Raw genomic sequence first — 27,918 nt, 5'->3', positions numbered from 1 at the left:
AGGATTAATGACCACATTTGAACTACATAGGAAAGTTGTGCCTGATTTAGGTTTGACGGTACTAATTTACCGATGAATAACTAAAAGAAAATTTTATTAGAGTAACTATTGGTTTTCAGTCGGTAAGAAGATAACTGATCCTATTTGAATTAATTGGAAGTCGGTAAGATAGTTACCAATTCCACGTGAATCAAATTTGAAAGATGCTTTCAGTTTTGTTTTTTGTTTGTTTGTACTCATTATGTTGATAGAAAACAAAGAGAAATGTGATAATATTACAAAAAAAGTGGTATAAAACAGTGTAAAATTTTCATCCACATTCATTTGTCAATTCATGAACAATTACTTAACCCTAATATTGTCCATTGTAAGCCTATTATAAACTGGTGCAACTTTAATTTTGTCTATTGCTTACCTATTAAAAGGGGTGAATTAAAAATAACCTATTATAAAGCGGGGCTAATGCAAACGTAACCTATCCTTATCTGAGGTTGATTTTGACTTGTTTCTGAAGGGTTTGGTATTTCTCAGGCTCACACTCAACTACAAATTTGGACATTATAGTAGTTTTTTAGGTGACCTGATTAATGACGCTCATTGCTTTCAAAAAAAAAAAAAAAGATTAATGACGCTCATTAAATGACAAGTGGAAACTTGGAGTTGTTAACCCGTCTAAAAACGGATATGGTGGTGGGTAAACCGTAATTAATACTTTCAGTCATTTTCGTACAAAATAATTACTCCACCCTAAAACGTTTTTAAATCATACAAACGGAGAGAGGGAGAGGAAGAATTTCTCGTTATTTTGCTCAGATTTCAGAAAGAGAGAAGAAGAAGATGTCAACCCTTACGCTGCCTCCTGTGCCAGTTTCTCCTCGAGAAGACGCCACTCAACTCTACCGTGCTTTCAAAGGTCTCTCTATCTCTCCTTATTTTGCAATTATCAAAAGTTCAAAATTTACTTTTTCTTGTTTTACTCACAATTACTATGAAGAAAAATGGATTCTATATAATTTCCCTTTCTTTTTAATTTGGTTGATTCAATATTGAGAGTTTGAATCAATCTTATATAGGAATTTGAAGTATAATTTGTGGAAGAGATCATGTTCACAAAAAATATTCCTTTTGTGTTTTGGGTTGGGGTTTATGATTTACTAACGAGGGGAATGCAAAGAGATTTGGTTAAACGACCAAAATACCAAGAATACGTGTTTTGTTCATTAGAGAGGCCAAGTTTAACCGGCTTGAGTTATCTAATTGATTTTTTGTGTATAATATGATGCTATCTTTTTCGAATTTTGCCTTATTGTTGACTTGTTTGACACTTGTTGGAGAGTAGGTATAATAGTTTGTACTTATATCTCCAACAATTCACCCAGCAACAAAAAGATCAACCAATTACTTTAGCTTTAAGAGTAATGCTAGAAGAGGCTACAAGTCAAAACCTACGCCATACCTAAATAAGATTCAACTGTCTATCCGAGAGTGAAAAAGTTCATCAAGAGAGAGAAAGAGAGTTGGCTCGGAAATTTAGACCGTTGATTTTGTGTAAGTCTGTATAGGCTTTGACTTGTAACTTCTTCTAGCATTACTCTTAAAGTAAAATTGAATTTTTTTCAATCACTGAGAAGCGATGATGTTGAATTTGTGCACTTCATGTTTCAACTTGTCTTTTCTGAATCTTTTAGACCAAACCCATGAGCGATCAAGAAATCGTTTTCTAGTGGGACTGTACGATTTTTCCCCAGTCATATTTTAAATTATGAATTGATGAATCCTGCCATGAACAGTCCGAATAAAAATGGATTTACATAGTGAATTGATGGATTCATCAGTTCATAATTTATAATATATATCGTGCAGTCATTTCTTAGAGTTCGTGCACTTTATTCAGGTTATATGGCAAGTTTTAGACTTCGGGCACTTCCATATGGCAGTCATTTTTTTAGGGCGGAAACATCAAACATTGTTAGCTTACTAAATTTGGGTATCATTCTCAAAGTACATATCCTTCATGATAATGTGCTCATAAGTTATCTGAGAGTTTAATTCTTAATACAGGATTTGGTTGTGATACTGCAACCGTTGTCAATATCCTTGCTCATCGAGATGCAACCCAGCGTGCTTTTATCCAACATGAGTACAAAATTATGTATTCTGATGATATCAACAATCGCCTCTCTTCAGAACTCAGTGGACACACTAAGGTATATCAATATAATGTTCAACCAACTCTTTCATTTTCTTGTCATAGTGTGAATATAAAATGCCGATTCTGATGCATAATTTTAATATAATTGCTATTATCACTTATCGTTCCATTACTAAGATTTATCTAATTGAAGTGAGTAAGAATTTTGAACAGAAAGAACGTAGAGATTTAATGATTAAAACGATTTCGGATTATTGTTTTTAGTTCCCACCCATGAATTGTTGTGGGACTTCAAAGTGAAAGCTTCCTACTAATGATGGCCCATTCTTCCACTGTGGATACTGATTTATTCAGTGCTTGTTACAGAAAGCCGTTTTGCTCTGGATGCATGATCCAGCTGGAAGAGATGCAACAATAGTAAAGCAGCTACTAAGTGGCGATTGCGTTGATCTTCGTGCTGCAACAGAAGTTATATGTTCTCGTACCCCAACCCAGATACAAACTTTTAAGCACATATACTACTCAAAGTTTGGTTGTCAGCTTGAGCAGGACATTGACTATCAAGCAACTGGTGATCATAAAAAGGTCATCTATCTCTGTGTCTCAAATGATTTAATTGCCTGATTGAAGCTTAAGGTGGTAACTTGATATTATTATGCGATATACGGTACCCTTTCATGTCTAAACTTTTAGATTTATACTTGTTCAACAAGACTGCTAGATTTATAGGTTCTTGGCTACACATACTAAAACCAAGTAGGAAACCAGAGATTTTTTGTTGAAGAGGCATTTCTGTAAGTTTCTCTTACCATTTTCAAAAGTTAGTTTAGGCAGTAAGCTAGTTTGCCTCGTAATAATCTCTTGAAAAGTTAGACATTTATTTAAAAAATTCGGAGCAAGATTTTCAGCATCAGTTATACAGCCAATTACTTGGTTCTTTTCTTGGGTAGAAGACTGAGACATTCCTTCTACCTTGGTGTAGCATGGGTACAAGAAGCTTAAAAGTTTTACCGTGTTGAGTCCGTTGATGTGGTTGATATATTTAAATGCGTTGGACACAAACTACCATAAGACAATGGATACGTGAAGAAACAAAGAAGTAGAAAGAGTACAGAAGAAAGAAGAAGATCAAACATTCTCATTGACAACTTTATCTCTCTCCTGCTGCAGCCTCCGCTGTAGTTTTTCCTTCCTATTGCTTATAAGGTTTCTTCTTTTCTATAGGCTTAAAATAGATAAATAAAACGGGGGTAGGGGGGTGAAAGAGAGAACGTGAACTAATTAACAGATTTTTTGTATTGATAGAAGAGGGGCTAGTTTTGATATTTGTAATGGCAGGCTGCAGCGGGAGCAATTTCAGTACTGGAGCTGTTGAGCATTTTCAGCATTTTCAGCATTTCAACCCATCCTAGTCCATGACATAGTTTTTGTTTTGCTAATTTCTGAAATCTGAGTTAATTTTATATGTTAAAAATGAGTTTATTCTATTCACTTAAATAATCTAATTGTGTTAGATCTTATAACAAATATCCATCTCAAATGCACAGGTTATTAGCCTTAATATAATTCTGTGTGGAAAGACGACTTCTTTTAAGATCTGATTTTTGTAAGAGATAGAAATACACATTAACTCATGTAAAATACCCATAAATATGAATCTTGTTCAGATCCGGATATATAAAAAGATCAAAACTATGTAAGTGTCACTTCTCATACTTGTAAACCTAATTGATTTTCTGATTGCTGCCATTTACTGTTATATAGTTGTTGCTTGCCTTTCTAAACATGATAAGATACGAAGGTCCAGAAGTCGATCGAACAATGGTAGAGAGAGATGCCAAAGCCCTGTATAAAGCTGGAGAGAAAAAGTTGGGTACTGATGAGAAGACCTTTATTCATGTTTTTAGTGGAAGCAGTAGGGCACATTTATCTGCTGTTAGTGCTGCTTACCGTAGTATGTATGGCAACTCACTTAAAAAGGTGTGCATGCATCCAATTTTATCTTCATTCTGTGAAACTTAACCGCTTTTCTTAATTTTGTACTTATGGATGCAATGATTTCTTTAAAAAACATTGCAGGCCATAAAGAGTGAAACATCAGGAAATTTTGAGTTTGGCCTTCTGACAATCCTTAGATGTGCAGAGAACCCTGGGAAGTATTTCGCCAAGGTATTTAGGTTCCTGATACATATTTTATGACCGTTCTTTTATTTTTAAAATCTATATTTACTGCAGACGTGGTAAAATAATATTATCTTATTGATGTGACATGTAGCACATGTTGTTGATGTTAATACTTCGGCCGATACACTCAATAGTTCTCTAAGTTCATAGTTCTTCAACTGTACGCATATGTTTAACATAACAAACGATATACTCAATAAGTTACAGTAAATGTTAACCGAAGCTCTTTAATAGATAGCTCTATCAAAATGACTCCTGGACGCCTTCTAAAACTCCCAAAACTTGTTATCTAGGATATCTGATAGCCTTAGATCTATTTTAGGTCTACCGCATACCCAAAGTAACAAGTTATGACCCTCAAGAGGAGAGTAATTGAAGTGGATAAAAGGGAAACAAGTAACTTTATTAAGGCAGTACTTGCTTACATAATATTAGCATAGGAAGACGAGGGTGTAAATTTTGGGCAAGTTTTGTTACTCTTGGTATTTGTCGTTAAAGAACATAATTTAACAAGATATTTGCAGGTGTTGTATAAAGCAATGAAAGGTATGGGGACGGATGAGAAGACACTAACAAGGGTAGTAGTGACACGAACTGAAATCGACATGCAGTACATAAAGGCAGAATATCAAAAGAAATACAGAAAATCTTTACGTGATGCAATTCATTCTGAGACATCCAGCCATTACAGGACATTTCTTCTCGCTCTTGTGGGATCATAGATAGCAAGTAGAGAGGTATTAATCTGTGTTCTATTAATTAATAGAGATTTCATAACATTGTTGTTTAAGCTACTACGTGATTACTCTTTCTCGCTTGAAAAACAGCTTGTGGTGCTTGATTTTTAGAGGATCTTAGAATGTGGCTTAATATACTCATCTATTCTACTTTATTTCTAAATACATCATACCAAAATCATTTGTGGAAAAATAAGAAGAAACACAAGTAACCCTAAAACTAACAGCGCTTCAGTTTGCTGACTGATCAGAGTCCTCTATTTGTAGAAGAATGATTATGGTTAAAGAGATTCGTACATTTTTTGCTTCGCAAAAGATAAATAAGTTGTGGTAACAGGGTTTATCTTCTTATTAAATCGTATCAGTCAACTGCAATAATTCAGTGTGCATTTGTCAAAGATCAATTCTTAATGCGTTTTGCTACATTGTTTGTGCCCAATAAGAACATGTAATGCCCTTTTTTATTGTGAATATGGCATAACATGCTAGCTCGAACTGTGTCCTAGGAACATATATTTTTTATGGTAAACATAAAATCAAAACGATATTGGTTGTTATACTTGAAAGATTTCGTACAAGCACTCGCACAAACACATTGCTCATTAGACTAACTCTACCCTTTTCCAAATTTTCATCTCAGAAAATTATCGACAATTACTTGGGTCAGCGATCTTGCCCAGATTCTTCTTCTCTTGTTTGCTACCTCCTCTCACCTTTATGTCTCTCTCTCACATTCATATATCTCTGATACCTCTCTCTCTCTCTCTCTCTCTCTCTCTCTCTCTTCCTCTCTGATAGTTCTAACAAAGGCTTGCTCGAGTGCATGTAAGGCTTAGCATGTGTCGCACATGCTTGTTGTAGAGCAGTAGAACTCTACCGTGACTTTTCAACTTGTCACGGTTAGTCATAGAAAAACTACTCTTCCACATTTTTCTATTCCTCTTGCAGGTTAGCGTTGTTGTGGGGTATAACTGTCCGCGGGTGAGAGCTACTTTAGTGAGCTTCCTCCGCATGCCCTTTGCTTGCATCGTTGGATAGCTGTGGGAATTATTAATTCATTCCTGATATCTGTCTTAAATCTGCTCGATAACCCAAACAATCGTCCTATTGATTCCAACACTCGCTATATTTGCTTTTTAATGGATCTCAATCTTTATGAAATAGGGTTAATTCCGTTTTGGCCCCCGATTTGTGACCAACTGCCCGTTTTGGCCCCCGATTGTGTCCGGCAGTTCGTTTTGGCCCCAAAAAATTCTTAAATGGCCCCAAATTTTTTTTTAAACCTCCCAATTCTACCCCCATGGCATTTCTGTAATTATTTTTTTTCTTTTTCTTTGTCCACACAATTACCACATCACTCTGTCCACCTCACCCTTCTTCTCCGGCGAAAGATTGCCGGCCGGAATAAAAAAATTCGGCCGGCCACCTTTACTAAAAAAAAAAAAACTTTCTCTCTCCTCTTCTTCTTCTTCCTTTCTCTCTCTTCTTCTTCCTTTCTCTCTCTTCTTCCTTTTCCCTCAATCTCTCTCTCTAAGCTCCCCTTCGCCGGCAGAAATTTCGGCGAAGGGGAAGGGTTTCCATATCGGAAACCCATCGTCCATGAGGGTTTCCGGTCTGAAAACCCTTGTCCCCTTCGCCGGAATTTCTGCCGGCGAAGGGGAGCTTAGAGAGAGAGAGATTGAGGGAAAAGAAGAGAGAGAGAAAGGAGGAAGAGGAGAGAGAAAGGAGGAAGAGGAGAGAGAAAGGAAGAAGAAGAGAGAGAAACGAAGAAGAAGAAGAAGATGAGAGAGAAAGGAAGAATTTTTTTTTTTTTTTAGTAAAGGTGGCCGGCCGGAATTTTTTATTCCGGCCGGCAACCTTTCGCCGGAGAAGAAGGGTGAGGTGGAGAGGAGGTGGTGTGATGGAGGAGAGATAAGGTGAAGTGGATGATAAAGAAAGGGGTGATGTGGCTTTTTTATGTTTTTACCCTTTTTCAGAAATAATTCTATTTTGGCCCCCGAGGATAATTTCGTCAAAAATTTGGTCTTTGGGGCCAAAACGAACTGCCGGACACTTATGGGGGCTAAAACGGCCAGTTGGTCACAAATCGGGGGCCAAAACGAAATTAAGTTTTTTCTTTAATCAACAATGCTCTTTTGTTTGTAATTTATTTTGTAATGGGATCCGCTTTCTTATCAATTATGTTATTCTATTTGTCATTTGTTACGTAATGGAGTCTGTCTTTTTATCAATAAAATCCCTAATGTTTTGTGAAAATGCATTTTGTTTCTACGTAGGACTAAGTTGTGTAACTTGATTTCTGATTTTATTTTCAACCTTTGACTCTGATTTAGTAAGACGGGATTGTAGAGCCCGATCAGAGACTCTAACATGTCCTTTAACCCTGCTACAAACTTTGCCCTTTTAAGAGATGTTCACATCCACCCCTACGATTACGTCTAGGCGATAGCAGAATTCCAGGTGCCTAGGAGGTTCACATCGACCTACCAACAATCTCTCCCATTAGAATTAGGTTAAGGTGGTAGAGCTCTTTCGGACCCAACCCTCTGATAACTCTAACAAGGGCTTGGTGGAGCGCGTGTGGGGCCAAGAACTCCAAGCCAATCTGGTCACTTCTTGATTGATCAAAAGGTCAACTTCTTGATTGATCAAAAGGTCAAAACTGACTAACCCTTAACTCAACCATTTCAAAGTTGAAATGTTATACACTAAATGGTTAAGGATATGACACTTTGATTAATTTTTTTAAATAAAATATAATACATGGTTACCATAATTATCTTCATTAAATTAAGATGTAACATAAAAATTATCTTTAAGTGTATATTAATATCAATTCTGTTACTATGTAAAAGGGAGTGGTGTTTTTGAGATGGACGGTACGATTTATTTCTGGATATTCACATCTATCCGATGGTCATCTAAATTTCTTAATCAAACGATTCTAAAATAATTAAAAACTAATTGTTAACTACCCACAATCATTCTCATCAAAAAAAAAAAAAAAAACTACCCACAATCAATAACTTTCTCCCTAAAATCTTTCCCTGTATCAAATTCGGTTAAAACTACCTCACCCAAAACTACCCCTACACACACAGGTAATTATCTTTACCACCACCATTGACCTAATCTTGTTTTTGTTATTTGACCACCTCCCATGTCCATTAGGGTAAATTCCCCATATCCATCATCGCCGTCTGGCTACCCACTCACGCACGACCCAATACCAACACCAGCTGTTTATATATAGACCTGCGCACATCTTTGTATTTCTCCTCCTACTGGTGCAGACGTGCAGTCTCACAAGACCTACATAACTCCTACTACAACTTTGTCTCTTCTTCTGCCTCTCCCTCTCTCTCCCTCTATCTCTCTCTCTCTCAGAACAATATCATTTCAGTTGCATATTATACAATTCAGAACCCTATCTCTCTCTATCTATCTCTCTCAATATCATTTCAGTTGTAAGAAATGGCGGAATCACAAGGAACGACGTCGGAGAAGTTATTAAAACAGCACAAAGAGAAGCATTTCACGGCAGGTGATGTAGTTAGGGATGTCATCATTGGGGTTTCTGATGGTCTTACTGTCCCCTTCGCTCTAGCAGCTGGTCTTTCTGGAGCCAACGTTTCTTCTTCCATCATCCTCACTGCTGGCCTTGCTGAGGTCGCCGCTGGTGCCATCTCCATGGGCCTTGGCGGGTACACTTCTCTTACTCTACCCTAATTATAGGATTTCATTTTTGTTTCTAGGGTTTTATTTCTATAATTCTACCAGTATAAGAATTTAATCATAACTAAATCTTGCAAGAACATTTCTTTGTTTATCTTAAATGGATTCAGCACTAATGAATAGGTTTACTTTCCATTTGGTTGTTTATTAGCGATCAGCATGTGAGATTCTTGTTCTTGTCTTCTTCTCTTTTTTTTTTGTGATAAGCATCTGTGGTTCTTATTCAGTTACACTTTCTACATAATTACAAAATAATTTTTACAACTCAAAAAAAAGTAGGGTAAATAAAACAAGGGAATATCCATCAGCCACTTGTAGAAAAATTAAGTGATGCAATAATTTGTTCATTATGTTTATTATTAGTTAAATATTGATAGTTAATATCTAACGAACTTACCGACAAGTAGTAGTTTATTTTTACGACCTAAATAGTACAAATTATGTGATTTTTACGACGCATATATCATTCGTATAGTAAAAGAGTACTTCAAATGCGAAATTATGAAATTTTGAACTTATATATAGGTATCTTGCCGCAAAAAGTGAAGTTGATCACTACAATAGGGAACTTAAAAGAGAGCAAGAGGAAATCATCAATGTCCCAGATACAGGTACCCTTAAACTTGTGCCACTATTATTTACTAATTACAAATATCATCAACCAAATGGAACCAATTATACGAAATTCTTTTGGAAATTTCCATGTAATTAGCAAAAACAAATTTCTTGCAGAGGCTGCTGAGATTGAAGAGATATTGGCACAATATGATTTAGAACCCCATGAGTATGCACCCGTGGTGAACGCTCTTCGGAAAAAGCCCCAAGCTTGGCTAGATTTTATGATGAAGTAAGTTGAATATATAAAAGTTTCAAGCATTGGTGTATTAAGTAGGAGAAAATTAGGTTCTCGGCTAAATGTCATCCTTACTTGATTGTCAATACTACTATCACATCTGAGTTTCAGCTTAACATTTGGTTCCAAAATTTGTTTCTAGGTTTGAGCTAGGGCTGGAGAAGCCTGAGCCGAGGAGAGCATTGGAGAGTGCATTCACAATTGCTATTGCGTACATATTAGGTGGATTAGTCCCTCTCCTACCTTATATGTTTATTCCGATTGCAAGTAAGGCTATGTTAACCTCGGTGGGTGTTACTTTAGCGGCATTGCTTTTCTTTGGCTATGTAAAGGGATATTTCACAGGCAACAAACCTATCAGAAGTGCTTTTGAGACGGCGTTAATTGGTACTATTGCTTCTGCGGCAGCTTATGGGATAGCAAAAGCTGTTGCCTGAAAGTAGGAGGGACCAACTTACACAAGTATTCTCATCAATATTCTCTTTCAATCTTATTATCTTCTTGACTTCATATTTAGTTTGGACCATCCTTAAACTTGTCACTTTTGTAGTCTGCTTTTGATTGTCACTCTTATCTTATACTTAGACAAGCATTTCTACCATTGTTTATGTTATATTTCCTTTCGTACAACACTGGCCAAAGCTGAGACTAGTCGAATTGGTCTTGATCCTAGTGTTAAACAAACTTAGCAGAGAAGTGTTTGAAGGGGCGAGATTGGTGTAGTCGTATCAACAATAATGATTAGTTATGGGTAATTAGATTTAGTTTATTTTGTATGGCGCAAGACGATTATAAGATTGAAGTTCAATAACATTACTGTGTCAATTATTTCTTATTCCTTAAGTTATGATTCCTCGTGACTCGTTCATGGAAGAAATGTAGTTCAACGTGTAACAGTAAAAATTGACAACATCTATACCTGAGTGTTGGTGCATGTTTAAAGGCCAAATTATTGTAGAAGTAAAAATATGGTGCAGAATATGTTTTTATAGATGAAGCTTTTTTATTAATACAAGATTCTCTTTTGTGCAATAAGACTTGACTTTGTCATAGTGGGTTGATGAGTGGAAGAAGAATCTGCCTCTCATCCACTTCTTTTTGTCTCTTGTTTGCTTGTGGCATGGCGCATGCTATATTAAGCTAGTGAATTGAATTCCTATATTTTTGTCTTTCAACAAAAGAAAAAAAAAAGAAAGAATTCCTATATATGTGGACATTTATATATAAAATGTAAGTATGCATTTATTATGACATCTCAAGACACTCTTTTCATAGAAAAAGTTTCTGGTGGATATTCCAAGAAATGTGTTTGGAGACTATACTTTAATGATATTTTGAAAATATATGGTCGTGTATAAGTGGACTTTTTGGTGGATATTATTATAGATTATTTTCCAAATAGCCTCAACTTTGTAACCAACTTCCTGTCTAGTCTCTCACCTTATCAAAAATATTCAGATTACCCCTTTTTTCAGTTACCATTATAACACCATTGCTCATATCGAATCTCTTTGATGTTCATAGTACTTCCAATTGTCTCCTTAGCAATAAATTCATTTTCAAGAGACACCATCAAGAACAACAAATACTTTATTATCTGATTTGAGTGTTAGCTTATGTCCTGGCAAATTCTTTAGATAAGCTTCGCAACCCCATACTATGAAAAAAAAACAATTTTCGTACATATCCATATCATAATTCACATGACGTCTTTTCTACCGGTTTAGACAGAATGCAATTTGATGTGAAGGCGTTAGTTCTTAGAACATATCTCCAGAAAGTGATCAAAAAACTAGCTAGTCTCATCAACGGTCAAATCATATCCAACAATGTTCGATTTCTCTGTTCGGACATGTTGTTCATTTGAGTGTAATCTCATTAATGTATATTTACCCAAATATTAATTATTTTACATCTCATTAGAATTAAGGGGTGGCTTTAATATCCCTGTTGAGGTTGGCTAAAAAAACTGGGTAGGGGACCTACTAGAGGTGTCAATAGAAGTCTGCCCTCCCCTCCACCACTTTCTCTCTCTACCCAACATCTCTTAGTGCGTGCATGCTTGGAAGTGTGGGACACACTACCAGCACTCATCAAACACTACCACACTCCTACCCCAAATACTCAATTCCTCTTCCATTAACTTTTTTTACCATCCCTATGCTAAAAATCAGTAAACCCATCTACCAAAATCCAAAACACTGGTAATGAAACTGATCTCTCTGTTTAGTTTCTTTTTACTAGTATTGAACTATTTGGGAATATTCAGTTCAATTGGTCTCTGTAAATCAGATGTTTATGTTGGATACAGAGTCACACTTCCAATTCCTTCAGATTATAACATGGGTTTTAATGGTAGAGCTTTCCTTATGGAAACTGATGATCAAATAATTATACCTAAATTCAGAACAGCATTAAGTGTTGAACCTCTTAATGGTAGATTCTTGTGTTCACTTCAAGTGTTTATTGGTGACTTCAAAGTATGGAGTTCTGCCCATTTTTCCAAGTTTTATCCTTCTAAGATATGTATGTTGGAGCTGTCTGAAGATGGAGATTTGCTTTTGAAAGGGTCCAAAGGACAAATTGGTTGGTCTACTAGTACTTCTGGACTAAGTGTCAAGGTAAATCACAAATGTTTTCTCTCAAGCTAATTTTTCTAGTTAGTTGATATTTGATTGTTATATATGTTGAAAGTTGTCTTGAATATGGGTCGATATCCGACCCGGTTTGCGACCTACGAAACCACTTTCTAGTCTGGGATTAGGGTTTCCATGAGCTATATAAACTGAAACCTTAGACATATCTTTGTAACTTGTTCTTTATTTGTAGTGGAAATCATCCAACCATTGTTCGTTGTGCATGTCTAGTAAACCGGACCACGTACTTTTGTTCTGTATGATTGGTTACTTTCTTTAATAGTCCCACATCGCTCGCAAGAGTGTCCAGAGACTAGGTTGTAAGTGTATCCTCAAGTTTAGTAACTACCGACGACTTTTGGGTGGGCTCGTGGTGCCTTCGCCAAGAACAAAACCCCGTACCTATTTAAGTGGTCAATGCGGGGATAATATCAATAACTGCTAAGGCTTGGAGCGTTACACTTTCTTTACTACTTGTCTTGGTTGCTTGTTATTCATCATAAATAGTGACAACATATACATTTTTTTTTCTCTTCCTTTTAAGCAGAGACTTCAGTTACTTAGTACTGGAAATCTTGTTCTAATGGATGTCATGAACGTAACGAAATGGCAGAGTTTCGATTTCCCTACAAATGTAATTCTTTGGGGTCAAAGATTCAACTTCTCTACTCGCCTAACTTCTTTTTCCAGTAACTCAACTAGTATCTTCTACTCTTTTGAGATTCAATACAATAAAATCGCCTTGTACTTGAACTCGGGTAATCTTAAATATTCTTATTGGGAAATTGTCCTCTCCAAAAATATTGTATCTGCGGAATTGGGATCACTAGGATTGAAGTTCTTCGACCAAAACCATCGAAAATTTGCCCAGATTATATCCAAAAAGCGTGAACCTCTAATGTTTTTAGCGTTAATAGAAACTACGGGGAACTTAGGATTATATCATTATTCACCTCAGAAAAAGAAGTTTGAAGCATCATATAAAGCTCTCAATGAAACATGTGATATTCCTTTAGTGTGTGGACCATATGGTATATGTACTTTTTCGAATACTTGCAGATGTATCCAATTCTCCGAGAAGGTTCGCCCCATTGATGCCAACTGCAATATGGGACTTCCCAAGGATTTCTGCAGCAATCTAGAACCGGTTGAGATGGTCGAGATAATGGGAGTTGGTAGTGTCTTAAAGGGCCCACCTCGAGCGGTTAATGTTAGTGAAGAGGAGTGTTTGAAACTGTGTATTGATAATTGTACATGTCTTGCTGTTGTCTACTCTGCCGGCGCGGGAGGAGCTTGGCCACAGTGCTTCCATTATTATGGAATAGTTAGAGGTTTGAAACAGAGAAGGGAGGAAGATGTGAATCTTGAATTCAGTTATTTCGTAAAGGTACCAGAGAGATTTCGTGGGGATGGTGGAAAGAGTTCGGTTCTGAAAAAATGGCTTCTGCTGGTCGGAGGGGTAGTGGATGGACTTGTCATTCTTATTGTTTTGGGAGGATTGGGATATTATTTTTTTGTAATTAAGAGAAGAAAATTGAGAAATCAAAATGATAGTTGATTCGTATAAAGATCAATTGTTTCTTGATCTTAAAAACTAAGTATCTGCAATTCAAAAGTCCAGCTTTCGCTGACCTGCTACCCCTCTGTTGTTTGATCAAGAGGGCAGATGTAATGAAGTCTGATCGCCTTTGCTTGTCCCAATTCACGAATGAAGTGATAACCGACCTCAACATTTTTCATATTAGAGTCGAACACTAGGACTGAAATCCTGTCACACCAAATGAGTGGAACTACCAATTATAGTATGATTAATGTGTGATGAAGGCTCGTGAAGATTTGGATTAGATCAAGTGATGAAGGCACTTTTTTAGGGCTAAACATTAAACAGCACAGTCTTGTGGGGCTAGGATGTACATTAACATCAACAAAATGGTATCCCTTTACACAAAAGGAGTGTGTAGTTCTTAATTTTCACATCAGCCTTCTTAATTTTCAGTCAGCCTCAGAGATTTCAGCAACCAAGAGACTTCGGTTGTGTTTTTTAAAGTCAAATCTGAGTTTTGACTCGAAGGCCGAATGTGAGTCTGGAATGGTTGATTTCTACTGATCTCTTTTTTGCCAATTTGAGGCAGCCAACTGATATTAAGAGACAATAAGGAAAAAAACAACTATTTCTTCGGTAGCCGTAGTCAAGGGTTATCCAGACCACCAAACCCTTTGGAAAAGCCCCAACTATTGTGAAAAGTGATTTGCACAACTTTGACACCAAATGCCACTACTGTATTGACCAAAGGAACACAAAATAGAGTAGTTAATATTTATACAACAAAAAGAAAAAATGTCAAACAAGCTAGAGCTCCAGTCCATGTCTGCCTCCCCAATACAAACCTTAAATTAGTTCATTCATTTATCTGCCTTCACCTAGGAGATGTTAACTCCTTTACCCCAATACCACCTCTCTTCAAAATCCTCTCTCTTTCTCTCTCTATCACTCTGAATTTGGAGATGATTTGTTCCAACATATTAGACACCACTGATGTCTGATTCACATCAAACCTACAAAGAAACAAACAAATAAGATTATTTCACCAATATATCAAAATTAAAAAAAAAATCGGCTTCTTAAAGAGATAGTTAATTTAATCAGACTGATTTCAGATAAGATTTTATGTATTTATATATCCGAGGGGATGTAATCGCATATGAATTAGTACAACAGACAGATTAGCTCAAAGGACTTGCTTGTATATCGCAGAAACATAAATTTCTTTACAAAGAAAGAGTAACTGAAACTGGGTTTCCTGTAAAAAAAAAAAAAAAAAAAAGCAAGCAAAAGAAATTACTAAATATTTTATATTTCCATGATATAAGATAAATGGCGATTTCGTGTTTCAAGAGATGGCCAGCTAGCAGCGTATCACATAGCAATATCGTAGGTGGCTAAAAAGGACAGGTGAAGTTTTATATTGGAGTCTTTTGACTCTTTTTCGATTTGTTTATCAACTATAAAACTAAATGAAACCAAACAAGAAGATTATACTATTTTTACGAGAACGACATCCCACTACTTTAGCCAGCTAAGATTCTAATAGAAAAATCCCCACCCACTACACTAATGTATTATTATTGTGTATTCATATCATATATATGAACCATCCGATATATAAAAAGTTCATCGTGTCATCACAACTCAAAAAGCGGAAACCAGTGGGACCCAAACAGAAAGAACGAGCATAAAATAAGCAAGGCAGAGGAAAAGAAAGATGATCACTAGACCAGGCTTGTTATTTTATTTTTTGCCCAAGCATCTTTTCATATTCCATCACCTTGGGAGAAAATGGCGATAATCTTTAAACAAAAAGAAGACTGATCCAAACTCCTAAGGAAGACATTTTCCATGGAAAAAAGGAACTGTCCGAAAAAACGAACATGGTGGGTAACAACATGTTTTAGGAGAAAGCATAACTAAACAACAGCAGGCGTAGATTCATAAACAATAGAACATGAATTGTAGGTATAGGAAAAGGAAAAGAGCAGAAAAAAACATATAAAGTATAATTGTCTATAACCATTTGAGTATGTTGCTTATTTCAACTTACCGTTCTTAAATTCTCTGATTGAAGTCCGTCTTCCTTTTTACCTCCCATCAGCAGAGGAGAATGTATCGGGAAATCCTGAAGGCCTAGTTGGAATGCTGCTCTGGGTGTTATCCACACTGGCAAGGAATGATGATGTGGCTTCTGTATTGCTACTACCCTCAAATGCTTTCCATTTTTTAAGGGCTTGAGGTAGAGTCATATCGAGGTCAATTCCATACATGTCTTCATAGTCTGGCTCAGTTGGCTTCCAGAGCTCAACTAGAGATGATAGCACGTTTACAATGTGACCCATATCAGGTCTTTGATGCGGTTCCCTTGCACAACAGTGACCAGCAAGCTCTGCAACTGTTCTAATGGCAGCCATTGTTTCTTCAGTGATATCTAGTGAAGGGTCAATGGCTTTAGGGAAGTTCTCTTTGTTTAGGTGCATTCTTCGGAACCATGACACTAAGTGCATGCTCTCTTCTGGTTGTGTTTCATCGAGTGCCTTCCGGCCTGTGATTAGCTCCATCAATATCACGCCAAAACTGTAGACATCAACCTTGGTGGTTACTCTTCCTGTTGCTGTAGAAGCAAAATCAATATTTGGTTAGTGCCACAAGAAGTAAATTATTCTTCTGTACTTTCCAGTCAACGAAAATTTTGATTAATTGATAATTAAGCAAAAGTAGCAAAATTACAAACCTTTAGGACAATGATGCTGTTAGACGTAACTGCGATACCTAAAACTAAGTAACATTGACAACTATAGAGTGACCCTAACTTTGGGTTTCCAAATTATTCAAAATCGGTACTTCTTTATGTAGTTACAATAAAACAAACAGGACACCTAATACTTTTCAGTTGATCGAATCGATAATAGCATAAAGTTCACATAAATAAATAAAGATCCAAATAATAACAAAACTCGTTTAAAAATTGTAAATATAATCTCTATCCATTGTATACGTGTGCATATTTATAGGAAACCCTAAGGTAGTAGCAACAGAGCAGTAGTAATATCCCGCTCGATTCAGTTCTGGTCCCGAGGAGCGACTTGTGAGAGTTAAAAGATGGGTTAATTCATTTTTTTTGGTGGCCGTGCTTTTTGTTGCGAAGAACAAAGGTGTTGTATTGGACATGGTGAGTTAAAAAACTTCAATATCTAGAGAGATATTATATGATCCTACACAATTGTGTGCAAGTACGCAAACCTGTACATACAAAATCTTGAACTATATCAACTAAAGGGACTTCCATTGTCCAAAGGAGTTTGTGAGTGGCTAGGAGTATCTAAGTGCATCGGACGAGTATCCAACTGCCAAACACAAGTTTACACATAATCGACATGGAAAAAATATAATAAAAAGGAATGTGCTGCACTTTACATAGAACCAAAGCTGTATTCGTGATGGAAAAATCTCTATATCTGCTTGATGATCGAACTATATGCAGCAATTTAAACATAGAATTATAGAAGTTCGATAAAAAGATGCTCAAGATTGAAAAAATGCATTCATTAAAACTCAATTATGATATAACAAGATCATCAGTAATTCAAAAGAACCAGGTTCGAAGAGATGGATTGAATCAAGAGTTTGTAACATGTGACTCTATTTTCTAATTTGGTTAGGAAAAGAACTATTTGCATCGAGAGAGCGTAAAAAAAGAACCACAGGGAACACGTTCTATTCTACAGATTTTTTTTGGTCAACTTTCTCAACCCGCCAGAAATTTCAAGGAGCGTAAACACAGATAAATTGAGTGAGGTTTCTGGTTTCCAGAAGTGCAATATGGTTATTGTTTTTAGTAACAAACTACATGATGGGTTTAAGTGAAGTAAACTAGTTACCTGCATACTCTGGTGCAAGATATCCAAAAGTTCCAGCAAGTTTTGTATGTAATGAAAATTTCCCATCAGCGGCGTTACGTACAAGACCAAAATCAGAAACCTTGGCCCTCATATCATCTCCAAGAAGAATGTTAGAGGGTTTAAGGTCTCTGTGTATGAAGCTCTGTTGCGCTAAACCATGGAGATATTCAACTCCCCTTGCAACATCCAGGGCAATCGTTAATCTTCTTGTCCAATCTAGAGGCTTAAACACTCCTTCTTGCCAGTTAAAAAGATGTTGACTCAAGGTTCCTTGTGGCATGTATTCATAAACAAGAAGCCTCTCATTTCCATCTAAACAGTAACCAAGAAGCGCAACCAGATGCCGATGACGGACTTTAGTAAGAACAGCAATCTCAGACATAAACTCAGTTACTCCATTCCCACTCATCACCCCAGCCTCCATTCTCTTCACTGCGATCCTTGTTCCGTCTTCTAATTCTCCTTTGTAAACAGTTCCAAAACCTCCTCGTCCCAAGATATTATCTGAACTAAAATTGTTTGTCACATTTCTTAACACCTGTATTGAGATCACCATGTTTCCAGCTTCAACAACTTGAGTATCACTAGGCCCACTACTTCCATAGCTATTAGTTTCACTTGATCCACCAACATTCACACTTGAGCCTGCAACTGTTATCTTAACCATCTCAGCATCAGAACCTGAATGGCGAGGATGAATCACCATTGCATTTGGGCTTTGAACTCTACCAAACCGTTTAAGTTTTCTCTTGTACAAACAGAAACCGATCAACCCAATTAAACCAATTACAATAACACAACCAATTACAATACCGACGATTAAACCTACTGAAATCGATGATTTATTGCTACCAATAACTGGACTGCCAGGACCTCCAGACGGAGAACCGGGTGCACCCCCAGGTGGAACTCCCGGAGGTAACTCCTGCCCAATATGATTTCCGTTCGTATTTACCACCACGTTACTACTAAATTTAGGAATTTCCCCATAAATATTATTGTTCGACAAATCAAGCAATTTAAGGTTGGGGAGTGTAGTAAGTTCTGTAGGGATCTTACCGGTTATGTTATTCCCAGCAAGAACAATTCGTTGCAAAGATTTTATCGAGGCAAATTCAGTAGAAATAGTCCCTGTAAGACCCATTTTCTGGAAAATAATTCCGGTAATGTTTACACCATTACAAGTGATGCCCGGCCATGGTGCACAAGGATCGTTTCCCACCCAATCCTGGGCAAATTTAATTGGATACCCAAAAGAACTCGCAATAGATAGCAACGTATTAACACGAGGATCACAATCACCGGGAGTAGGTAAACAAAACTTGTTCGTGTTAGAAACCATATCTACATCCACAGAATCAGCAAATTTTGGCGTAGGCCCTTGAAGTAGATTATTTGTCAAGTTCAAACTCTTAAGATTTTTCAGATCAATCAAAGACCGAGGCACAGGACCTGTAAACTTGTTATCCCTGAGACTCAATGCAGTCAAACCATCTAAACCGGAGAAATCAGGTAAAGGCCCAGAAAATGAATTTGAATGTAACCAGAGTTCAACTAAAGATGGCATATTGGACAAAACCCTAATATCTCCAGTGAGTTTACTAGCACTTTTCTGACCATTCAACCATAGAGTTTGAATAGAAGAACCAACAAAAGTTGCAGGAATCCCACCTTCAAGATAATTGAATGCCAAATGCAAATTCACTATAGAACTTGAATTTCCAAAGAAATCAGGGATATTACCTTTGATATTAGCCGAATTAGCAGAGAAATTCTGAAGACTAGTAGCATCTTTCAGACTATCTGGAACCGCCCAAGAACTGAACGGTATATTATCAAGAAAAATGGAAGTAACCCCTGATAACCCAGAAAAGAAATCATCTGGAATGGAAGTAAAGTTATTTCCACTGAGAGATAAATACTGTAGTGAAGTCAACCCACTTAAACTAGGAAGAGGACCAGAGAGGCTGTTCCCTTGAAGTTCTAATCTTTCTAGTGCTGTCAAATTTCTGATACTGGGTGGAAGAGGACCTGAAATACCTAGATCTCTAAGTTGAATCCTAGAAATTCGATTACCAGAGCATCCAATGTTTGGCCAATTACATGGATTTGAATCTGTCCAGCCAAGAGGTTTAGATGAAACTAAACTCTTTTTCAAATCTAACATAACTGTAACATCATCACTAGGGTTTGATTGTGAATCAACTAGATACAGAAAGTGAAATATTAAAAGAAATAGGGTTAAAACCCTTAACCCAAAATGGGTTTTTTCCATCATAAGAAGATGAATAGAGGGTAGTTGTTAAAGAGCAAGAATTGGAAGATTTCTTCTTTCTAGTAGATAGAGGTTAAGGTGAGTATTGAGTGGTTTTTGCAGAGGGAAAAAGGTAAAGATACTTGCGGCGGAGAAAGATGAAGAAGAGAGAGAGAGTGACAGAAGAGAATGGGCTGTAGAGAGAGGGAGAGAGAGGGCATGTGAAGGTGGGGGCAAAACAATGAAGCATGTGAGAAAAAGACTAAAAAACGTATAAGTAGTAAATTGAAGGGTTGGGATTCTCCAGGATTGGGACAGTTACCGAGTGTTGTGTGTGTATAATAACTTCATCATACGCTAATTGATTTTTCTTTTTCACGCGGAAATTGGCCTGTTTTCCCATTACTGTCTTCTTTATCCCATGTTTAGAGTCTGTTTATGAATATAATTTTGTTACGATGAAAATTCATTTTCTACTGTTTGATTGGACTTAAAAAGTGTGAAAACTAAATTTTTGTGAGAAAAATAAAGTAAGAAAAAATATTGGTTTATTTTATCACAAGAAACGTGAGAAAAGAAAAACTCATTTCCCACACTCTTAAACCAGGTTATCTCTCTTCTCGTTAATTCATTTTCTCCTAACTTTCTCTCTCACACCGAATTATCGAAAGTTGCATGTTTTACTATTGCGAATGATATTGTTAGATCACAGATTAATGATTTGGAGGATAGATGGAATGCTCTTCAGTCTTCAACATGTCCAAAATAGAATATAAGCTGACGACAAATAAAAGTTTAGACATGTTCGTATGTGACTACAGAAAAGAATTCATAATGGGGTTGAGGTTGTGCTTCTAAATTCAAAATTTTGGGAGCCAGCTATTACTCCAACAGGGAAGCCCAGGGGTTGGGTTCCAGGCGGATTCACCTCACTTTTTCTTTCTACTGCTATGTTTATTATAATTCTTTTATTTTTTTTATTAAAGTTCTTGTCTTTTTAAGTTCGTTTTTTTTTTCAAATCTAGTTAAAATTCTCTTTATTGAAAATAAGATCAAAAATTTAATTTTAGAACCAATAATTCATAGTTGAAGGATGAATTTAAAATCCAACAGACGTATGTCACACAAGTACAAAACAAAATATATTTGGATTGGAAGGCCTTACATGGTAGCCCTATTGGAACCAAAAATATAGAGACTCTTAAAATGGGGTGGGACAATGAGGGCCTTTATTGGGTTTGGGTTCTAAGCCTTTTTTGAGGTGGTTTTAAAGGCGGCTCCCGTAAGTGCTACTGGGAGCTCCCAATTATTAGCTACCCCGTATAAAAAATGGTTATAAGAGTCCCTCTCAGATAGAGACCCTCCCACATTTTTTTCATTTTTAAATAAGTTATTTTCTTTTCGGCCCCCTACTTTGAGACCAACTTCCTTCTTGGGCCTCTATTTTTCATAAATTCAAATATGTCCCCCTTTTTCAAGGTAAATGCCATAATCACCCTTCCACTAAATACATTTTCAAAATTTCAAAAAAATAAAAAAACATCTGTCCACCTCACCTCTCTCTCTTTTCTCTAAACACTCTGGCGAAGGGGTTTCCCTTCGTCGGAGGTCTGTTCGAGAATGAGAAAAACCAAAAAGTTTTCCCGACTTTCTTTTCTCTTATTTCTTAAAACTCCATCTCTATGGAGTGAACGATGCTAGAGAGAGAAAATGGGGCGTCCTTGAACCAAAAAAACCTTAATTTTAACCCTTTTTATATACCTAATTGTAAGTACCTACTCATAATCAACTATTACTGATCTTTCAATCAACCAAAATCAACAAAATTTCTTCCAATTTGTCGTCTTGGTTACTTAGTTTCAACCAATTTTGAATCAAATTGTCAGGAAAAACGCCAATTTTGAATCGAATTGAGTTCGAGTTCATCTTGAGGAAGTTATCTTCGATTTGAAGTAGTAGGAGTAATGGAGGCAATTTCTGCAACATCAAGAACAAATTCAGTAGTTCGGATCACGTCAGGAGCTAGCGGGCGCATAAATGCATTTTTTTCCTTGAGAGCTTTGAGGTATATGGTTATGCTTATCAATGCATTTCTTCTGCTCTTCCTTCTTCCATTCCGAAGAGAAATAGGAATCGTTGCATTTCAATGGCTGAGAAATCATGTAAGGATGATGATGAAAAACAAGAACTTGTGATTAGTAGTCAAGGTCGGAAATGGTCGCCGATAGTTACTGCTTGGAGGAATAATGTTGATAAGGATGCTGATATTACGAGGAGATGAGCACTTGCCATCAAAAGAACACCTTACGAGGATGAAGGTATGTTAGGGAAGTTTTTCTCTTTTCAACTTCAAGAGGTGATACTCTGTTTACTCAGTCATGGACTCCGTCAAAATCAATTAAGATCAAGTAAGTCTTGGTAAATTTTTCCAATTTGTGGTCTCATTTTGTTTGATTTGATTTTTTTAAATCTCAACAATAATTTTTTAATTCAATAGTAATACTCTTAGTTGTTCCAAACAGACCTCTGGCGAAGGGGTTTCTCTTCGCCGGAGTGTTTAGAGAGAGAGAGAGAAGATAATCTTTTTATTTTTTTTTAAGGTCCCGCTGGAAAATTTTCCGACCGACGACCTCGTTGGAGAAGAGAAATGTGAGGTGGAGAGAGAGAGAGGTGAGGTGGAGAGATGTTGTTTTTTAAATTTTTAAAATTTTGAAAATATATTTAGTGGAACGGTAGTTATGGCATTTACCTTAAAAAAATGACTTAAATTTGAATTTATGAAAAATAGGGGGTCAAGAAGGAAGCTGGTCACAAAGTAGAGGGTCAGAAAGGAAATAACTCATTTTACATGGTGGGTTAGAGTTGATTTGGTTACAAAAGCGGCTCAAATCCACTGATCCCAAAGGGCCTCAAATCAGTAGGTCGGTCCGAATTTTGTTGCAAATTTTGGCTCATATCCATTGAATTCAATTCTATAACATTGTTGTCGAATTCATTAGTCTTATGACTCCTCCGATTTCAACTTAAAACATTAAGAGGGTGCCAATAAACAAACACAATCACCCTAGATTTACCAAATCAAACGGGGTACAAGGTGCCAATAACACTTACGAGAGGCCCCTTTAAAACTTCTCTTTCTTAATGGTTAATTTCGTTTTAGCATCCAATTTGTGACCAACTCACTGCTTTGACCCTCATAAGTGTTCTCCAGTTCGTTTTGCCCCCCAAAGGGCTAAAAAAGACCAGGGCTAAATTAGATTCAATTCACTAACTTTTTTATAAAAACATAAAACCCACATCTTCTCTTTATCTCTTCTCTACTTTATCCGGAGCCAGCCGACGACCTTTTCCTAGAGAAGAAAGGAGGGGTGAAGAAAAGGAGAACCGACATGAGATGTGAAGTGGAGGAGAGATAAATAAATGATGTGGGTTTTATATTAAATGTTTTGGGAATTAATTATATTTTAGCTCCCGAGTGTATTTCCGGAAATTTTTAAAATCATTTTAGCCTCCAGGGGATAAAACGAGCCACCAGACACTTATGAGGCCAAAATAGTGAGTTGGTCACAAATTGGGGGCTAAAACGGAATTAACCTTTATTGTCGAACAACATTTATTAAAAATCCAATTAAGTCCATAAAAGTGAACTCTAGAACTCTAATGGCTTATAATCATACGTGGTAGTTAATGACTAGAAGGAAATTCTAAGCAATTTTTAATTGAACCCATAAAGCCAATCCTTTTAATCTAGTAATACTTCTAAATGTCTTTTGGGGCTCACATATGCATTGTCTAGGAGGGGAAAAAGCAACAAAAAGAGCCAAGCAAGAGAAATCAAATCTTCCTGTCCTCTCATTTATATGTAACTATGTAGACCTATAGGTTTGCCACTTCTCAAATGTGCGACATCTCAAATGGTTACTGATACTATTCTTCCCAACTCAAACATGTTTGTTACCATGGATATTTTCTGTTATCAAGTCTAAGTGTATTTTTCCTGGGCAGAAGGACTTAGACATTGCTTCTACCTTGTATAGCATGGGTACAAGAAACCTAAAAGTTTTACCGTGCTGAGTCTGTTGACATGTTTACATGCCTTGGACACAAACTATTGCAAGACAATGGGTATGTGAAGAAACATAGAAGGTGAGAGAAGAAACGAAGAAGATCAAATCACATTCTCATTGACAGCTCCATCTCTCTCCTGCTGCAGCTGCCGCTGCCGTTTTTCTTTCCTATCACTTATAAGGTTTCTTCTTTTCATTAGGATTCAAGACAAAAAGAGATGGATAATAGAAGGGAAAAAAGAAAGAACAAGAACTGGGGAAGAGATTTTTGGATTGATGGAACTTGGAAGAGAAGCTAGGATGAGAGAGATTACAGAGCGAAATTACTCTTGTTAGTTTGATATATTGTGACTAAGATATGAGATGGGTTCATAATCCTTTAAGGCCGGGCCACGGGAGCAATCTCAGTACTTGAGCTGTTGAGCATTTCGTTAAGCATTTCAACTCATCCTAGACTGATGAAAGGAAGCTTAAGTACTTCCTGATTGGTGCCATCTACTGTTATGTAGTTGTTGCTTGCCTATCTAAACATGATAAGATATGAAGGTCCAGAAGTCGATCGAGCAAGAGAGATGCCAAAGCTCTGTATAAAGTTGCCGAAAAAAAGTTGGTACTGATGAGAAGACCTTTATTCATATATTTAGTGGAAGCACTACGGCACATTTATCTGCTGTTAGTTCTGCTTACCGTAGTATGTATGGAAACTCACTTAAAATGGTAATAAAGAGTTGAACTTCATCGTTTTTCTTGTTTTCTACTTACGGATGCAATGATTTCTACAAAAATCATTGCAGGCAATAAAGAGTGAAACATCAGGAAATTTTGAGTTTGGCCTTCTGACAATTCTAAGATGTGCAGAAAACCCTGGGAAGTACTTCGCAAAGGTATTTAGGTTCCTATTTCATATTTTGTGACCCTTCTTTTATTTTGTAAGTCTTTTTTTACTACAGATGTGGTAAAATAATATAATCGTTTTGATGTGACATGTTGATGTTAATACTTCGGCCGAAGCTTGTGGAGGTTTTCTATGAAGTATAGCTTTTCTTTAGGTTAATAGTTTCTCATCTGTCCGCATATGTTTAACTTAACCAACAATATACTCAATAAGTTGCAGTAAATCTTAACCGAAGCTCTATCAAAATGATTCCAGAACGCCTTCTAAAACTCCCAAAACTTGTTATCTAGGATATTTGATAGCCTTAGATCTATTTTAGGTCTAACGCATACCCGAAGTAACAAGTTATGACTCTCGAGATGAGAGTTATTGAAGTGGATAAAAAGGAAAATGGTAACTTTCTTGAGGCAGTACCCTTACGTTATTCTCGACTAAAAATTGGTATCCTTTTTATATAAACCTCAAAAAATCTTTTCTTGGAGGCTATAAGTCTTGAAAATAGGATATGTGGTTTCTCCTATTTGTTTTTTTCCAAGTCTCTTTAAAAAACAACTACTGAAAATGAAATACAGAGAATGAAGAGGTAAAATTTGTTTGGCTCCCAATGATCCTGGCATATGTAGATAGAGAAACACCCGGACCAATGGGAGCCTGCCATATCAATTTTCGGCCTGTGGTGGGTCCCTATTTTCGGGCCACATCGCATTTTTGTTCCGTAATATTAGCATAGAAAGACGAGGGTGTAAATTTTGGGCAAGTTTTGTTACTTTTGGTATTTGTCGTTAAAGAGCATATTTTAACAAGATACTTGCAGATGTTGTATAAAGCAATGAAAGGTTTGGGGATGGATGAGAAGACACTAACAAGGGTAGTAGTAGTAGTAGTAGTGACAGTAACCGAAATCGACATGCAGTACATAAAGGCAGAATATCAGAAGAAATACATTCAGAAAATCTTTACCTGATGTGATTCATTCTGAGACGTCCAGCCATTACAAGACCTCTCTTCTTGCTCTTGTGGGATCATAGATAGCCGATAGTGAATGTAAGGTGTTGATCAGTGTTCTATTAATTATAACAGATTTCTTAGTGTTGTTGTTTAAGCTACTATGTGATTACTCTTTCTTGCTGGAAAAACCACAATTGAGACCGTCGCCGTCACCGAGTTGTCTTTGTAAGTAATTGATATTTCACTTTTACACGGTAATTGGAATGCTTTCTGCAACCCATTACTGTCTTCTACTAGAGAGGAAGATAGGGAGAGACCAGAGAGCACATGTGGAAGGTGGGCCAAAACAGTGAGAAAAAGTACTAGTAAATTGAAGGGGATTCTCCACGATCCGGACCGTCACGAATTGTCTTCGTTTAATAACGTAATTTATTTCACTTTCACACGGTAATTGGCATGCTTTCTGTAACCCAATACTGTTTGCTACTTGGGAGAGTTATGCAGTGATGAGTAATCCCATTTCCTACTCTTATTTAGCATCCAAACTTGACGTATAAGTTAAAACAAATTTATGTCAAAAGATAGAATCATCAAAAAGTCACTTGGTTATTTCAGACCTATACATAACAGACATTGGCGCTCATAATGAATTTCTAACAAGTTCACTAAACATACCAAACCAACTGAACATGACAAGTCAAAAAGAGATGATGCTCATAGTAAATCTTCACGTAAATAGCAACCTTAAACACACAATAACAATAATAATTAACAAATATAGACTCACAACTAGAAGGTACCTAGGAGATTCGTTGTCTAAAGAACAAAAACTATGTGAATTATCTAAGTAAATTCGTTTATTGGAGACGGTCTTGACACCTTACACAAAAATTAGCATAACTCCTCACCCGGAACTCTAATTAATACACCGTTTTAAGCATTAGAATTTAAAACTAGACTAACAGACCTTTCCAACCATATAAGAAACACAACCAAATTCGTCCCATGTTATTACCAGATTTAATTTAAACTATATCAAATTACAGTGAAGACTGTTTTGACACCTTGTAAGAAGCATATCATAACTCCTCACTAGGGAGTCCGATTAATGCACAGTTTGAAGAATTAGAAAGTAGACAAACAACAATTTCCAAACATATCAATACCATATTCAATTCAAACTAGACCGAAATACAACGGAGACTGTTCTGACACCTTGCACGAAAACTATCATAACTCCTCACTCGGAACTCCGATTAATGCACCGTTCGAATCATTAGAAAATAGACAAATAGAACTTTCCGAAAATATAAGTAACACACCCAAATTCGTCACCTATCAATATCATATTCAATTTATACTAGACCAAAATACTGTCCTCTGTAGATGTTTTTTGAAATTCTAGATAAAACTAATATCTAAACCATTTAGTTATTCTTGATAGAAACTATTTGGCTAGAAATACTAAAGCTATCATCGAAACAATTGAAAGAGCCTACAAAAGAATTAGGAGATAGTAAATCTACCTCTTTTTGCCTTAGACGCCTTTAAGACCACAATCATGCCTCTTCCTCTACAAAACTCTATCTCTATCTCTTTTCTTCTTTATTTATCCTTCCTTCACTAACGAGCGGCCTGTACCATCTCTCGCTTCTATATGATTTTGTTCAAAAGTGAAGAGGATTAAGATTTTGACATCCACCAGTATTTCATCCAAACCAAACTGACCCATAGTTTTGTTACTTCCACCCAATATGATATATATAAAAAATAGAGGTGTTACATATATGTAGAACAAAGTTGTAGCACCCTTTACTTTAGTGTGGTGTAAACATAATTTTCTATTAAACCCTAAACCTTTTCCCCTCATTTTCTTTTTCGCTCGTCACCTTACAGCAGCCGTATAAGCAAGAGATAGAGAGAAAGTGGATGTTACACTTTTTTTTTTGTTGAAAGATAATAGCATTAAACACTAAAGTACCTGATAACACAAAATATATAAAATT

General features: G+C 36.4%; 4 protein-coding genes across 5 annotated transcripts; 3 read left to right on the top strand and 1 right to left on the bottom strand.

Annotated features, from left to right (window-relative positions):
- Window positions 1-301: 301 nt before the first annotated feature.
- Window positions 302-26,091, top strand: LOC147566530 (annexin D5-like). Of its 2 annotated transcripts, none has more exons than XM_086653032.1 (6): window positions 302-913; window positions 2,062-2,207; window positions 2,519-2,737; window positions 3,917-4,132; window positions 4,232-4,321; window positions 4,861-5,236. In XM_086653032.1, exons 1-6 carry the CDS (start codon window positions 838-840, stop codon window positions 5,056-5,058), a joined length of 945 nt encoding a protein of 314 aa, XP_086509158.1. In that variant the 5' UTR covers window positions 302-837; the 3' UTR covers window positions 5,059-5,236. The 2 variants fall into 2 exon arrangements, with proteins under 2 accessions (XP_086509158.1, XP_086509159.1); XM_086653033.1 differs by lacking the exons at window positions 4,232-4,321; window positions 4,861-5,236 and adding exons at window positions 24,864-24,953; window positions 25,779-26,091 and having other exon boundaries at window positions 478-913.
- LOC147566533 (vacuolar iron transporter 1-like) lies at window positions 7,952-10,486 on the top strand. Its single transcript, XM_086653034.1, has 4 exons — window positions 7,952-8,777; window positions 9,334-9,419; window positions 9,541-9,655; window positions 9,804-10,486. Exons 1-4 carry the CDS (start codon window positions 8,548-8,550, stop codon window positions 10,096-10,098), a joined length of 726 nt encoding a protein of 241 aa, XP_086509160.1. The 5' UTR covers window positions 7,952-8,547; the 3' UTR covers window positions 10,099-10,486.
- Window positions 10,805-13,862, top strand: LOC147566532 (D-mannose binding lectin protein with Apple-like carbohydrate-binding domain-containing protein). The gene is made up of 2 exons (XM_086653031.1): window positions 10,805-12,282; window positions 12,845-13,862. The coding sequence occupies exons 1-2, from the start codon at window positions 11,869-11,871 to the stop codon at window positions 13,853-13,855; spliced, it is 1,425 nt and encodes a 474-aa protein (XP_086509157.1). The 5' UTR covers window positions 10,805-11,868; the 3' UTR covers window positions 13,856-13,862.
- On the bottom strand, window positions 14,556-20,458 carry TMK1 (transmembrane kinase 1). Its single transcript, XM_086653030.1, has 3 exons — window positions 17,728-20,458; window positions 15,897-16,460; window positions 14,556-14,853 (listed from the first exon to the last, which is right to left on the bottom strand). Exons 1-2 carry the CDS (start codon window positions 20,024-20,026, stop codon window positions 15,934-15,936), a joined length of 2,826 nt encoding a protein of 941 aa, XP_086509156.1. The 5' UTR covers window positions 20,027-20,458; the 3' UTR covers window positions 14,556-14,853; window positions 15,897-15,933.
- Window positions 26,092-27,918: the final 1,827 nt, after the last annotated feature.

This window comes from Eschscholzia californica, unplaced genomic scaffold (assembly GCF_041429995.1).
Source record: "Eschscholzia californica isolate CP2 unplaced genomic scaffold, dmEscCali1.0.p SCAF_1, whole genome shotgun sequence".
In the NCBI taxonomy this organism is placed as follows: Eukaryota; Viridiplantae; Streptophyta; class Magnoliopsida; order Ranunculales; family Papaveraceae; genus Eschscholzia; species Eschscholzia californica.
This window is presented reverse-complemented; position numbering and strand designations above follow the sequence as displayed.